Source organism: Mus caroli, unplaced genomic scaffold (assembly GCF_978045245.1).
Source record: "Mus caroli unplaced genomic scaffold, Mus_caroli_1 scaffold_6, whole genome shotgun sequence".
Taxonomy (NCBI): domain Eukaryota; kingdom Metazoa; phylum Chordata; class Mammalia; order Rodentia; family Muridae; genus Mus; species Mus caroli.
In genome coordinates, this window is record NW_028227261.1 from 96,511,788 (window position 1) to 96,527,376 (window position 15,589).

General features: G+C 41.8%; 1 protein-coding gene across 1 annotated transcript in view; it reads left to right on the plus strand.

Moving 5' to 3' along the window:
* Svep1 (sushi, von Willebrand factor type A, EGF and pentraxin domain containing 1) overlaps positions 1-15,589 on the plus strand; it is a 180,004-nt gene that overhangs the window by 106,105 nt on the left and 58,310 nt on the right. The window contains exons 20-26 of the mRNA XM_021160495.3: positions 211-302; positions 1,428-1,524; positions 3,183-3,296; positions 7,721-7,834; positions 8,444-8,645; positions 12,265-12,422; positions 13,421-13,622. Of these exons, the coding sequence (XP_021016154.1) occupies positions 211-302; positions 1,428-1,524; positions 3,183-3,296; positions 7,721-7,834; positions 8,444-8,645; positions 12,265-12,422; positions 13,421-13,622 (979 nt within the window). The remainder of the gene's footprint in view (positions 1-210; positions 303-1,427; positions 1,525-3,182; positions 3,297-7,720; positions 7,835-8,443; positions 8,646-12,264; positions 12,423-13,420; positions 13,623-15,589) is intronic.

Sequence of the window (15,589 nt, forward strand, 5' to 3'; positions counted from 1 at the left end):
CATTGCACTTGGTAATTAATACTTCTCCCCCAGAGCCTAGGATGGAATGACATGCCTCCTGTGACTGTGTTTTCCTGTGTAATATTACTGAAACAAAATATGTATGGCTTGACTCACTCTGCAACCAGATCTTACCCAGAGTATCTCGAGAGAGTTTAATTATGGGCGATACCTACCACACGCTGACATTCTGCCCGTTTGCCTTGCTAGGTTTTAGCTCTACTTTCTCAGCAGCAGAAGAAAGCATAGTGCCCCTCGTGGCCCCTGGACATACCCAGAACAAGTACGAAGTCAGCAGTCAGGCAAGTCTGCTTCCTACACAGAACATTTCTTGGATGGGATGCTTGAAAAATAATTTGCCGTTCTATGTATCACAGAATAGATGGGCTTGAAACATTAATCAGATTATGAATATTGTGAAGGAATATTTCATTATGATTCTTAATAAGAATTTTTAAAAATACAGCTTTAGATGTTCTTAGTATCAAAATTTGGAATTATTTTCCCAGAAATGCCTGCTCAGCACTATGTACATGTGGGAGGCTTTGATCCCTAATCGACCCATTGCTGGAAAAGGGGGTCAGGGGTTGGTTTACCAAAGGCTTTTTTTTAAAATAGAGGTTGAAGATAATTCAGCTTTTATTTCAAAATTATTTATATATTTTTATGACCAAAGAAATTGTTCCTTGGGATAACACGTGAAGAATTAAGTTTTGTCACTCAGGAATATAAATAAGCCAATTGTTCCCTCTGTGCGTGTGCATGTGAGTGTGCTTGAGAGTGCATGTGTGTGTATGTGTGCGTGGTCCTGGGAATTGAACTGACAGACTCACAATGGCAGGTAGGTGCCCTGCCAAAGAGAATATTCCCAGGCCTGCTTTCCAGTTTTGTTTTATTTTTTAAGATGCTATGTCAGATATCTTGGGTCGATTCTGTCATTACTCTTAATTCATCCTACTTGAGACCTTTGCCATTTGATGGTTTTAAAGCCAATGATACTGTATTTCTTCTGTCATCTTCCCACAGTCTACCATAGTAAGCTGCTGGAAAGTGAGCTGGCTGGATACAGAGAGCTGTAGGACCCTCCAAAGCATGGCATGACGGAGTCCACTGGCTACTTTTAAATAATGGACTTCACACTGAGGCTCTATAGTAACTGGCCTTGGTTAATCCCTGAAGGTCATATATTTCAAAATCATCTCTAAGGGATTCTAACATGCAACTTACACGTAGGAACACTGCATCTGTTTACCTCACTGTAGAATCATCATTTATTCCCATGCAGGCTGCTATGATACAGCAGTGACCCCAATAGCTTGAATGAACTCACCTGGATGCACAGTGGCAACCTTCTAGCTCCTCAGTAGGAATGCTCTGAAATGACCTGAGTGCTTCCCTGTAACACATGTCTTTTCTGCCCCTGGTAGGTCTTTCACGAATGCTTCTTAAACCCCTGCCACAACAGCGGGACCTGCCAACAGCTTGGGCGTGGTTATGTCTGTCTCTGCCCACCTGGATACACAGGTACCATAAAAGAATACTAATTTTATCATGTTTCATGTGAAATTGGCACGTGTAGCGAATCAGACTTTGTGATGCTAAACGCAAACCATGTGAGACACCAGACAATGCTAATGAGAGGAAATATCGGGCTGAACAAGATAAAAGGCATGCGTATCTAACAGTCTTCTTTGTACAGTTTGGAGGGAAAGTGGGGGAAAACTTCATTATGAAGTTAACACTATAACTGGGGCGTTAAGTGGAATAGTCTGGGAGTCCTATTTAAAGTTTTGTTCTAACACAAATTAAACTCATGATGTTCAACTTTGTCCAGCACAAACATTTTAAAACAAATTCCTAGTTTCTCTCCTTGTTACTCAGCTGTGAAGTTCTTCTTCACCCATGAGATCTATACTTTGTTTCTAACTTCAGAACACCTGGGCTTTGGACTAGAGGCTCTAAGAGTTATGTTTACTTGTAGTTTGGTTCACATTGCAAATGTGTCCAGAAACAATTTTAGGAGAAAATAAACTATATCTTAAAATTACAATTAATTAAAAAATAATCTCTTTTTTTTTAATATGTCTTTTGCTTCAAATGAAAAAGTTATGTGACAAACTCTGAAAGTTTTTCATGGAAAATTATATTTAAGTAGAATTCACCAAAAAGAAATAGGCCAAAGGAAATTTGGAAACAAAAGACATCTAACACTAGCAAGAATATAGACATTCCAGTTACCACAATTGGATCTTGGGTGTGCTTTCTTTTTTAAAAAAAATGTGCTGACATTTCATAGGAAATATAGAACTTGCCATGTTCATGGTACATGCCTGTTATCCCGGCATTTGGGAGGCAGAGTCAAGGGGATCTCTCTAAGTTCAAAGCCAGCTTAGTCTACAAAGTGAGTTCCAGGCCAGCCAGGGATACATGGTGAGATCCTATTTAAATAAGAAGGAAGAAGGGGAAGAGGAAGAGAAGAAGTAGAGGGGAGGGGGAGAAGGAAGAGGAGAACAGGGGAGGGGATGGATGGATGGATGGATGGATGGATGGATGGATGGAAGGATGGGTGATTTCCGAGGATTCTACACGTGAGTGGCCATTTAAAGAAAGCATATAAATACCACTACTCATACATTAGTGTACCATAACTATTTGGAAGGCTTGAAATATGGCATTTCTCTTTTGTCTTGAGGTGATGCTGATGCTGATGCTAGTATCTGAGTCCAGCCAGCAGAGAGGGATTTTGATAGAGCTGGCCCAGCAAACTTGTGTGCATCCTATGGAAAGATGATGTCCCATTGCAGGGCACCTACTTTATGAGCTCAGATTTAGCAAAACTTGACCCCACCCCACCCTTTGAGCCAAGTGACCTTAGTAGCAATTCTATGTACTTTTGTGGGTTTATTTTAACCTTATGATTAATTATAATTTGTGGCTCCAATTTATAATTATAAGTTTGCCTCTACATTCTCTTAAGGATTTAAGGTGCTTTTCTGTTTCACATGGAGTGTTCTAAGGTATCTTAAGTCTATATGGGAAGATGTAGTTCCTTCATTAAACACAGCTGGATGCCAGCTCTCCCTTACACGCCTAGATTATGGAGATCATTACTTTCAAATGATCACCAGAGTTTATTACTCCCTTCCTTTGACTTATCACTTAGTGTTTGATTTACATTTTAGGCTTAAAGTGTGAAACAGATATTGATGAATGCAGCTCGCTGCCTTGCCTCAATGGTGGAATTTGTAGAGACCAAGTTGGGGGATTCACTTGCGAATGTTCATTGGGCTATTCAGGTAAGGGGCGTGGCTCATGGCTTTGCAATATAAACCTAGTCTTGTCTTGCATCACTTACGTACATTTGAAAAGTGTTTATTATATTGTTATGTGAGGAGAACAAAGTATCAATTTGTCAGTTTTAAATTGCTTGTGGTTTACAAAATGGGCAGGCCTGGTTCTCTCTTCATCTGCAATTTGTGACCCTCTGAGTGTCAGGTGCGGAAAAGGAAGAACAGGAAGTTAGAGGAGACATTTTCTTTTCTCGTGGTAAACAGGTCCTTCCATAGCTCTTCACTGGTACCTTACTAAGATTTTGAACTCTGTGTGTGTGTGTGTGTGTGTGTGTGTGTGTGTGTGATTGTTATTATGAAACAGTCACTTTTGTCCTGCTTTTCTCTTTAACTTGAGGGTATATATATATATATATATTTATATACACATATATATACCTGCATATATATGCATATATATGTGTGTGTGTGTTGTGTTTTAAGTGAGAGAATTGCCACGTCCAAGTATCCTCCCTCCAAAATAGTTTAGAAACATCAACCTGATTATCAGTTCCCACGTTAAATTCCACTATAATGATTCTAGTATTGATAATGGATTCTCATGAAATAGAAGGTGATTTATGTCCTTAGAAGTAGTAACAACCTCATAGTAGTGTTATGAAAGCAGTGGAGACCATATTAACAAGTTATCTCTATACCTAACGCATGAAATGTTATACTAAATTATACTTAAATAACTATTTTAATTCAAGCATCAATATTATATTCTGTATTTAGTAAGTCTTTTAAAATCCTTTTAAACATTTGACAGGACTATATTTTAAGTATTTTATCACCAAAAAACAATTTTCATAGTGAAATAAAAATTTTTAACATAATGTATGGTGGCAATCCTTTGAAACCACTTCTGTTTTGTTCATTTGGGATCCATGGCATGATGTTAGCCCTAGTCTTATGCAGAGGCACACTGAATTCATACAATATAATTATAGGTTTTCTAGAAGTCTAATTCAAAGATTTTTTTTAATTTATAAACTTTTCATTCAAAAAACTTGCAAATTGAAAAAACATTAGACTAAATTAACCAGACCCAAAGTCTATACATCTCAATGAACTTCTGTGAAATTTGAATAGTGATGCTAAAGCCTGGACTGTCACATTGGATTTTACACTTTTACTGTCAAATAGATATTTATGCACTTATCAAAAATCCATGACAGAATTAGAACAGAAAAACAATTATGTTTTTATCCTCTTTCATAACTCGTGCCCCTGGCCTGCATTCAGGCCTTTACCATCCCCTAATATTCAGCCTTGCTCATTTGCCTTTCCATGTGTTATACTGTACCCTTGTGTTTATATACATTCCAAGATTTGTATAAGAAAAAGTCCTAAAGACTGAAAATAGCTCTGAAGTTCCCTCCAGCCGGCAATCAGGCAGATGCAGTGTATGCCTATTCATCTTTTACAGGAAAAGAGATAACCTTTTGTTTAATGAGCACAAATTAAAGTGTGTGGTTTACTTCAGGGGCTGTGTCCCATGTAACTGCCGAGAGGTAGACATGCTCAGGTTCTGACTGTGGGACTGCAGGTCTGCACACCTGCTGCCTGCACTGAGGACATGTGTGTTCGGCATGTGAACCCAGGTGGTCCCACTGCCGGATGCCTAGCCATATCTATTTTATTTCCCACACTTCCTCTCCTTGCTCACTGCCTTGTCGTTATGGCTGCATTTCCATAAGCAGCGGAAAGATGATGCATCTCCGCATACAGTTCTCTACTTAAAACTTGGGAGCCACTTTCAATCTTTAGGACTTTTTCTTATACAAATCTTTGAGTGTGTATAAAAAAGTGTGCATGAGGTACAGTATAATATATAGAAAAGAGAACACAGGTTTGAAACAGAGAAGTCTTTAGACAGAATGACATGTACTAGGAGACATGTACTAGGAGAAAATGAGACCCAAGCTTCTGAATAGTATACATTTATTAGGTGTGCAGTATACTGGGCTGCTTATGTTTTTGTAAATAGCTATTGAAAAGAAAATACTCATTATAGTTTGATTTTCCTTGCTGTGAAAAAACACATTGACAAACAATCTGGCAAGGAAGGGTTTATTTGAATTAACACCAGATCACAGTCCATCACTGAAGGAAGTCAGAGGAAGAACTCAAAGCAGCAACTCAGAGACAGAAGGGTGCTCTGCTTGCTGGCTTTGTGCTCTGGCTCATGTTCAGATGGCTTTCCTATAGAGCCCAGACCCACTTGCCTAGGGATGGTGCTGCCCATGGTAGGCTGGGCAATCTTCAATCATCAATCTTCAGGAATGACAATGTCTTTCAGACCTGACCATAGGCCAGTATACTTGAGGCAACTCTTTAGTAGAGGTCCCACCATTCCGGGTGACTCTGGGTTTATTAGGTTGTGCCGCAGACCCTCTGGGCCCCTTTGTCTTCGTGGAATGGGTCTCTAGTCGCTGGTGGGCAAAGCGTCAGATGGGATGAAAGACAGACAGATGCACACAGGAGAGGTTGTGTAGAATCTGAATGTAATTTGTCAAATCAAGCATCAGACTTTTTATACAGAAGACAATAAGGAAGTTGGGTGACACACTCGCAAGCTACAAAGAGGTTACTGGATTCTTACATAAAACAGAGGAATGCAAACACAGAAGGTCTAACAGGAACCACCTGGGATAGAATTCATTGTTAACAACTGGGATTAACAAGGGCTCCACCTAAGATTCACTTAATCTTAGAAGCCAGGGTCAAGGGCTTCGTGCCCTTGCCATAGTTCCTATTTTAGTCTATTGTATAGTCCACCTTCCCCTTAGGCCATTGTAAATACGTGTGTATTGGTATAACTCCGCTATAGTTCTAAGTATCTATTCTGATTTCTCCTTTGGTCTGAAACTTCCTTCTTCCTTAGTGATGGTAAATTCCTGTGTAAGGGAGTGACTTAGCTTTTATTCAAAGTGATAGTGTAGTAACAGAGGCTATTCTGAATGTCAGTGAATAGCAACATTCTTACTGAATTACAAGCCTATGGTCTTGCTCAAGAACGTTCTAGGACTGTTGGAACACTGGCTTTAGCTATGTCAGAATTCAATCTTAAAAGGCACTTATAATAGGATAATACTAAAAGAGAGCACGTGGATCCATACACTAGACTAACTCGGGAATGGAAAATTAATGTATGGGTTAGAGAGAACGCCAGACTCCAGGAGCAAGTTTCTGTGAAACTCTTTTGCCTCGTGAGTAGCTTTCAAGCCTCAGCCTGTCAAGCTTACTCGACCAGAGAGCGTGGCAAGGTTGACAATCAATAGTAATAGAACAGTGCTTATTAAGTCAGTATGAGTTCATAGGTTTGTTAGAATTGCCATCCTCACAATCTTTTATTGATAAATTTTCTCTTTAGTGTAGTTTGTGGTAGGATATATATGCTACTATACGTGTGTCGTGCAATTCCATGTGTGCCTTGGATTTAAGCATACTGTACTCTTCAAACATTACTTGAATTTGAAAGTTTTGCCACTCTGGCTTATTTCTGACCTGTGCTTGGTAATAGCACAGACCTGGTCTCTGTTCTGCACAGAAGTTTGGCTACTGTTTCCTGGACTTCCAGAACAAAATAAGTTATTTTCTTTATTCAGTATTTTCTCCAGTACTTTTTGTCAATTTTGTGCCATTACAGCTTAACTTCAGAAGGAATGCACAACAAAGAATGATAACTGTTGAACAGATAATGTGAGAAAACAACTTTAAGTATGATCACACATTCTTAAAAACATGGTCAGAGGGCCTGGAGAGATGGCTCAGTGGTTAAGAGCACTGATGCTCTTCCAGAGGACCCAGGTTTAATTCCCAGCACCCATATGGCAGCTCACAACTGTCTGTAATTCCAGATCTGACACCCTTACTCAGACATGCATACAGGCAAAACACCAATGCATATAAAATAAAACTAAGTTTAAATACACACACACACACACACACACACATACACACACGTGATCAGGAAGACATAGGCGTCATTTCTCAGTGTATGCCAAATATGTTACATCTCTGGGTAAACTTTTTCTTCTTTTGAAATTCAAAGATTAAAGAGAAATATTTTGCTGGGCAGTGGTAGTGCACACCTTTAATCCCAGCACTCGGGAGGCAGAGGCAGGTGGATTTCTGAGTTCGAGGCCAGCCTGGTTTACAGAGTGAGTTCCAGGACAGCCAGGGCTATACACAGAAACTCTGTATTGAAAAACAAAAGAGAGAGAGAGAGAGAGAGAGAGAGAGAGAGAGAGAGATTCGAAACTTTACGAGTTCATTTGCCATGATTTCCAATTCCTGTTTTCACTCTAAACAACTTGCTTTTAAAAAAATACATTTAAAAAAGTTACATTTCTCCAGATCAAAGGCTCTATGATTTTTTTCAGGTCAAATATGTGAAGAAAATATAAATGAGTGTAGCTCCAGCCCTTGCTTAAATAAAGGAACCTGCACTGACGGCTTGGCAAGCTACCGCTGTACCTGTGTGAAAGGGTACATGGGTAAGACGTTTGCGTTTCTTTCCTTTCTCTAAAGTTCTGTAAATAGAGATTACTGTATTGACTAATTAATGTATCATCTAGATATTATGTTATATAGTACAATATCTAAATGAATATAATATCTAAATAGTATATTTGGAGTTTATGAGCATACTGTTGGAGATAAGTCACGTAAATGACATTCATAAAATGAATGTAAATGATGCAAAATAATATATTTTACAAACTGATGAGAGAAATATGGTTAAAGAAATATGTACTTAATTGTTAGGGAATAAGTCTGCGAGGGGAAAAATGCTAGGGAAGGAAATACATGAGGCCAAAAAAAAAAAAAAACCCAAGAAAAAAAAAGAACTAAATTTATCATCCTTTCGAACGTTATTTTAGCTCCACGTCCATTGCTAAGCATAGTGTAGAAGAAAGATAAAGTGAGCTAAGGATTGAAACTGCAGAATCCAGAAACGACTCAGCAAACTGCGAGTCATCTAGATGCAACAAGCTGCATCTAGAGCAGGTTTAGTGGCAGTGGTTCTGCCAAGGAGTCACATGTGGCTTGTTTTCCTCTGGAGGGACCCATCCCAACTCTCTCTCATCCTCTCCCATCCCCAGGTGTACACTGTGAAACAGACGTCAATGAATGCCAGTCGAGCCCCTGCTTAAACAACGCAGTTTGTAAAGACCAAGTTGGGGGGTTCTCGTGCAAATGCCCACCCGGATTTTTGGGTACTCGGTGTGAAAAAAATGTGGATGAGTGTCTCAGCCAGCCATGCCAAAACGGAGCCACTTGTAAGGATGGCGCCAACAGCTTCAGGTAAAAGACCCTGTCTAGAGTTTCACTTTCTGTTTCCTTGACTGAGCAGTCACTGTAGAGTCGGAATTAAATGCAAAGCCCCAAGTCAGATATCCTCACCTACTGACTCAAAAAATGGCTCCGTAGAGTCTCACCACCTCTTGCAGGAAGGCAGGGCTAAGGCCTAGATGTGAGCCTATAGAGATTCTGTTGTTCTTGTTTGGTGTGTGTGTGTGTGTGTGTGTGGTGTGTGTGTGTGTGTGTGTGTGTGTGTGTGTGTGTGTGTGTATGGTGTGTGTGTGTGTGTGTGTGTGTGTGTGTGTGTGTGTTGTGTGTGTGTGTTTTGTTTTGAGATAGAGTCTCCTACATATAAGACAGTCTGGCCTGCAACTCACCTATGTAGTTGAGGATGACTTTAAACCTCTGACCCTCCTGCCTCTACCTCACAAGTGCTGCAATCACATGCATGAACCTTCATGCCTGGGGTTTTGCAGTTCTGGGGGTATAGCCTATGGCTTCCTGCACGTTAGGCAAACACCACTGAACATATACCTCCAACCCCAAACCTGTAGTTTTAAGTTAGGCAACCTAAGATGTTTGTAGTCTATGAGTGTAATACAGGTTTAGAAACTTTGGCTCTTGGGAAATTACAAAAGATGAAAGGAAGGCCTAGAGAGGTGGCCCAGTTGTCACATGCTTGCTAAGAAAGGATGAAATCTTGAGTTCAGATCCCTAACACCTGTGTAAAGCAAAGCTCTATGTGGCAGTACCAATCTGTAATGCCAAGGGTGGGATGTCAGAGACAGGTGGATTCTAGAGCTCACTGGTCAGTCAGATTAGCTAAGCTGTCGAACTCTGAGTTCAGTAAGAGATCCTGTCTTGGAAAATGAGGTAGAGGATGAGAGAGATAGACACATGACATCAGCCTCTGGTCACACACACACACATGAATACACACACAGGAATGCTGTGCACACATGCATATGGAAACACACACATGCATGAACAAGCCCATGCACATATGAACATACACATGCATGCATGAATAAGCACATATACGTGTACACACACATACATTTGAACACACATGTGCACACACACATGCATGAACAAACACACATACATAGGAACACACATGTACACATATATGAATAAACACACACACTTGGGAACACACACATGAACATATACACACATGTGTGAATAAGCACACACAGGAGCATATATGCACACATGCACACACACATGTATGCAAGAATGAAAACACACACACACACAGAGGAACACACACATGCACAAAGTAATGATGAAAAGAAAGAAGTACAGTTGCAGGGCACAGAAGTTACTATGTTAGCACTAGACCAAAAAAATCAATATTTTCAAACATTTTACATTTTAGCTGACAATTCTTGCACTAAGTAAAATGAAAATGGGCTATATGACCTGCCTGAGAGCCCATCTGCATTGGAAGTCCATGGTGTTTTAACGTCTACTTTAGAAATCTTTCATCAAAAGAAACCTAACGTGGACACAACAAGTACAGTAATAAAGGTTGAGCCTTTGTGGGTTCTTAGAGGAAAGAATTTACCTTCCTGAGGGCGCACGTAGGATGTCAGTGGAATGCAGTTTACAAAATGACTCCTCCAGTTGTGTTCTGGAGCTGCCTGTGGGTCCCCTCCCCCCCCCCAGCCTGCAGGGAGACATGGGAGACTGCATTCTGCAGTACAAAGCATAGACGGCTCTTGCTGGTGAACCTTACCAATCGCCATTGTCCTAAGGCTGCTGCTGGATCCATCAGCTCACAAAGTTAAAAGAAAAAATGTGAGTTACCACCTTACAACATTTCATAGTCCCCTTCCAGCTTTGCGCCTGCCTGCTACCACCTTCCTACCAACAGCCAAACCTGTACACATAGAAATATGCAGACTGAAAAGGGTTAGGCCAGGGGCCAGGGAAATCTATGGTCTGTGTGGAAGTGAAGTGTTATCAATATACCTTCATGTTCTCATGGAAGCTTCAAATTTTCTAACATAGAGCATCTCACCATGAGCAGTAAGTAGTTTTCAGTTCCGACTTCATCCCAGGGTTCAAAGCAATAGAATATGTAATCCATCCAGAGTCAGAGGAAAGGAGAAAACAAGCCCTCTCCAGGACATAGTACTATTGATTAAGTGAGCACCATAGACCGAGCTAGTGCAGTGTTGTAATGTCAGATAAAGATAAGTGAGCTGCCAGCCAAAACAGATTTACCATAAAGTAAAGGGACCCAATCAAGGTGGCCCTGTACTCATGAATTCCTTTTAAACTCCTCCAGTGGCATTGCCAGACCCTACTCACCACCAGATCAACGTCAAAGACAGCTCCAGGTGAATGTGCTGGTGTTGACATTGTGACCTCCAGCCATGCAGAAAATTGAAAAGAATAAGGACATTCATTCATCTCTATGATAAGCAAACCTTAATATTTGCCAGAATTGATCCACAACTGTTGTTTTAAAAGAATAAGCTCTAAAGATAGAGTTGGATTACCTCCAGTTTACAAACACATATGCAACACACACACACACACTTTCCTACTAGTAATCAATATCTTGAAGTTTCTATATAGACATACAGAACTCATTTAAGGTTTAGTGTGTGTGTGTGTGTGTAATAGATATATTTAGTTATATAATATATATTATATAGAATATATTCTATGTAGACATATAGAACTCATTTATGGTATATATTTTATATATTTCTACCTAAATCACAATAAGCAATATGCAGCATGGTTTTAGGTTTCAGGTACACGCCATCAATCATCTGTCACTCGGCCCTGTTTTCAAGTATTGTCACGTAGATGCCTTTGCTCTGGTTCATTTACACAATGGCTTCTTAGTATCTATGACACGAATGCACCAGAGACTGCTTTCTCATCCACCCCACAAGACACTGCTCTCATGAACACAGGACACAGGCTGTGCAGCCGTTGTGCAATGATTTTCTAGAGTAAATGATATGAAGTAGATAGGCAGGACTCTGGGGACAGGCTCTCAACCATCCTTGACACCGTGGGATTGTAATTCTAGCTTCCATCTCAGATTTCCTATTTCAGAGCAGGGTCGTCAGCATTTGTCACTACTGGATGCTTTTTTATTGTTGGGTATAAACGGTTGTGACCACAGATCCAGACGCAATGAGTAAGAAGGAACTTGAGAATCCCACCTCGCCAGTGACGGCAGGATGTCCATAAATGATTTAGCCGCTGTAGCAAACTTTAGTTCATCATTAAAGAGGGAAGGACCCCAGCATTATGCCGTTGATATAACCTTGGCTTAATAAATGAAAAGGCTTTAGAATTGAATCTGAGCTATTCATATTTTCCTGGGAATTTCTGTGGGGAAAAAATTCAGCATTCATAAACTCTCCAACTAGCCATACATAGACTTAGAGAAGAATCACATTTGCTTTATTTTGTTCTGTTTGTGATGCAGTGTCTTAAAGGTGCTCAATCACGATCAGATGAATGGGAAAAATAAATCATTTAAGCACTTTCCCCCTATGTCTTCTGAGACAAGGTTGTTGTAAGTTGGGGGACATGGTTTCTCTAGTGAATCCTCTCATGGATTCTGTTGCTGCATTTCACTTTCTTCCAGGTGTCAATGTCCAGCAGGCTTCACAGGGACACACTGTGAACTGAACATCAATGAGTGTCAGTCCAACCCGTGTAGGAACCAGGCCACCTGTGTGGATGAACTAAACTCATACAGTTGTAAATGTCAGCCAGGATTTTCAGGCCATAGGTGTGAGACAGGTATGTATGAAATCAGGTGTGGGACAGGTGTGAACTCAGGCGTGGGACAGGTGTGTGTGAGCTCAGGTGTGGGACAGGTATGTGTGAACTCAGGTGTGGGACAGGTGTGTGTGAACTCAGGTGTGGGACAGGTGTGTGTGAACTCAGTGAAAGTTGAAACATAGCAATTATATACATTTATGGAATATAAAGAATATTATGATTTATAAATACAATGTAAAATATTTAAAGCAATCTAGTTAATATAGCTATTAGCCCAACTGCTTCTAGCAATTTTGTTCAATGCACTGTTACTAACCATGCTTACCATATTATGAAGTTGAACTGAAACGAATGAACACACCAACGTACTCTCCTCTGAGACTGTGTAACCTTTAATGATCATCTCTCTATTCCTTCCATGGGTCTACAAAGAACACTTTAAAAAGTCTCTTGGCTTGGGCGGTGAAGGTTGATAGACATCAGAGAGTCAATAGCACAATGCTAGTCTGCTTTCTCAGGAGGCTTAAGTCTTTTAGGCAAAAGACTTCTGCTATAGAGTAGACTTTGAAGAGCTGAATAGGGGAAGAGCTGAATTGTTCATCAGCTATGGAAAAGACAGACCCCAAGTGAGGAAGGATGCTGCCCTTGAATTAGCCTCTTCCTTCCTCTACAGCATCAACCCCCCCCCCCTCTCTCTCTCTCTCTCTCTCTCTCTCTCTCTCTCTCTCACACACACACACACACACACACACACACACACACTCCTTCCCATCACCATATGCCTCACTTTATCAGATCTCGACCTGTCCACCCCCCCAACCCTGTTTTTCTGCCCCCTTTCACAGCTTACACACATATCACAAGTATTCGCTGTTTAACTTTTAAATCACTTCCCAAATCGTCATGTCTGCTGAAGTTAGCATCTTTGGAATTGGTGCTCCTTGCCCACTGGTTTCCTGGACAACTGAAAGTGTGTGTGAATACCACATTCTGCACACCCTCCTTATTTGTTGCAGAACAGCCTTCGGGTTTTAACCTGGATTTTGAAGTTTCTGGCATCTACGGGTACGTCCTGCTAGATGGAGTGCTGCCAACCCTCCATGCTGTAACCTGCGCATTCTGGATGAAATCCTCTGATGTCATCAACTACGGGACGCCCATCTCCTATGCACTTGAGGATGACAAAGACAACACCTTCCTCCTGACTGATTACAACGGGTAAGCAACAGTTAGAACGGATGTGGCAGGGAGAGCTTCTATTGACACCTAGTTAGAACTGAGTCCTGCTCGGGGCTCCCCTTCTGGCATTAGGGTTGGAAACAAGGAAGCATGGAGGCATGGATGACAACAGTCAACTGGAACATCTGGACAAACTCTATGGGAAAGCCAGATGTTGGTGATAACCACTCACATGTGAGTTGGGTATTGCTTCATGGGTACTGTTCTATTTGATCTTAACAATGCTCTGAGGAATACTGCCCCTGAGGAATACAGACAGCAAAACAAAATTTCTGAAAGACTAAATGATGTGTCTCCTATGAGCCATATCATAGAGAGTCAGGTCTAACTCTTGAGACTGATGCCCTTTATACAGCAGAACATCCAAGATTAAGGACCATCTGCAACACATGTCTGTAGGGGAGAGATGGATCGAGAACTAGAACACAGTCTCAGGGTACCAAGGGCATTCTTAGTTCGCTCAAGAGACATTAAATCTAACTCCAGGGTCCTTCCCTTTGCACTGTCTATAAAGTCATTCCATTTGTACGTAGAGTTTTGCTGAAAAGCCACAGACTTGGACAGGCCGAAACACCAGTCACCTGTCCATATTTGTTATTGCTGAGCTGTCCACCAGCTTGTCCTTTGGGGTCCTTTGAAGACTCCAATTCTTTTCTACATTTGCATTCCTTAGCGAGACTGCAAGTCCACCCCTGGCTAGGCTGTATAGTGTTCCATGGGGCCCTTTCTTCTCAGGTCCACCCATAGCACTGGCCTAATGAGCAGGTTGCAGGTCCCAGAGACCTACTGGCATCTTCTCAAGCTGGGGCAGTTTCACTCTTTTGGTAAAAAAATCTCATCAAACACAATCCTTCTTAGTCAACGTGAACTTTCAGGAGGCAGAAATTTAAGGCATTTGCAAACACTTGAGTAAATTGTACATAAAGAGATAAAGTTATGCCTGCTTGGCTAAAGAGAGGAAAGGGGAAAACATCTAGAAAGAAAACAGCTGGTGCTGAGAGAATATTCCTCTCTTGTGAATATTGTTACTAAAGTCTGAGAAGACTTATTCGCCTCCTCTTCCTCCTCCTCCACCCTCCATGGTCATTTCTTTGTCTCCGTTTGCCTTTGGACACTTTGCACTTTAAACTGTTCACTGTCTTTACACCACTTCCATAAGTGGTAGTTTCTGGAAACTTCTTGTGGTTCTTTTTGTTTTGACATATGTATTTGGGCTACCATATGACCAGTCTGGCAACTGTATTACTCTGTTCAGGCTACTATAAAAAGTCCAAGATCGCCAGCCGGAGGACAGAGACCTGCCCTGCAGAGAGCGCCATCTTGGCTCCGGGACTCCGCCGAACTTAGTCTACAGGTTAGAGTGAGGACCACAGAGGCAGACAGCTTCTGGGACAGGCGGGAGCCACAGAGCCGCTGAGGCAGCACCCTTTTGGGGCCGCAGACATCCGGCACCCTCCCAGTCGGAGGACAGTGACCTGCCCTGCAGGGAGCGCCATCTTGGCTCCGGGACTCCGCCAAGCTTAGTCTGTACAGGTCAGAGTGGGGACCACAGGGACAGACGGCTTCTGGGACAGGCGGGAGCCACAGAGCTGCTGAGGCAGCACCCTTTAGGGGCCGCAGACATCCGGCACCCTCCCAGTCGGAGGACAGTGACCTGCCCTGCAGGGAGCGCCATCTTGGCTCCGGGACTCCGCCGAACTTAGTCTGTACAGGTCAGAGTGAGGACCACAGAGGCAGACAGCTTCTGGGACAGGCGGGAGCCACAGAGCCGCTGAGGCAGCACCCTTTTGGGGCCACAGACATCCGGCACCCTCCTAGCTGGAAGACAGTGGTCTGCCCTGCACAGGAGCCCTCTGCCTCAGGAGCAGGGAGCACATCTTGGATCCAGGACTCCACTGAACTTAGGAACTTAGTCTGCACAGCTGAGAGTGTGTACCACAGAAGCC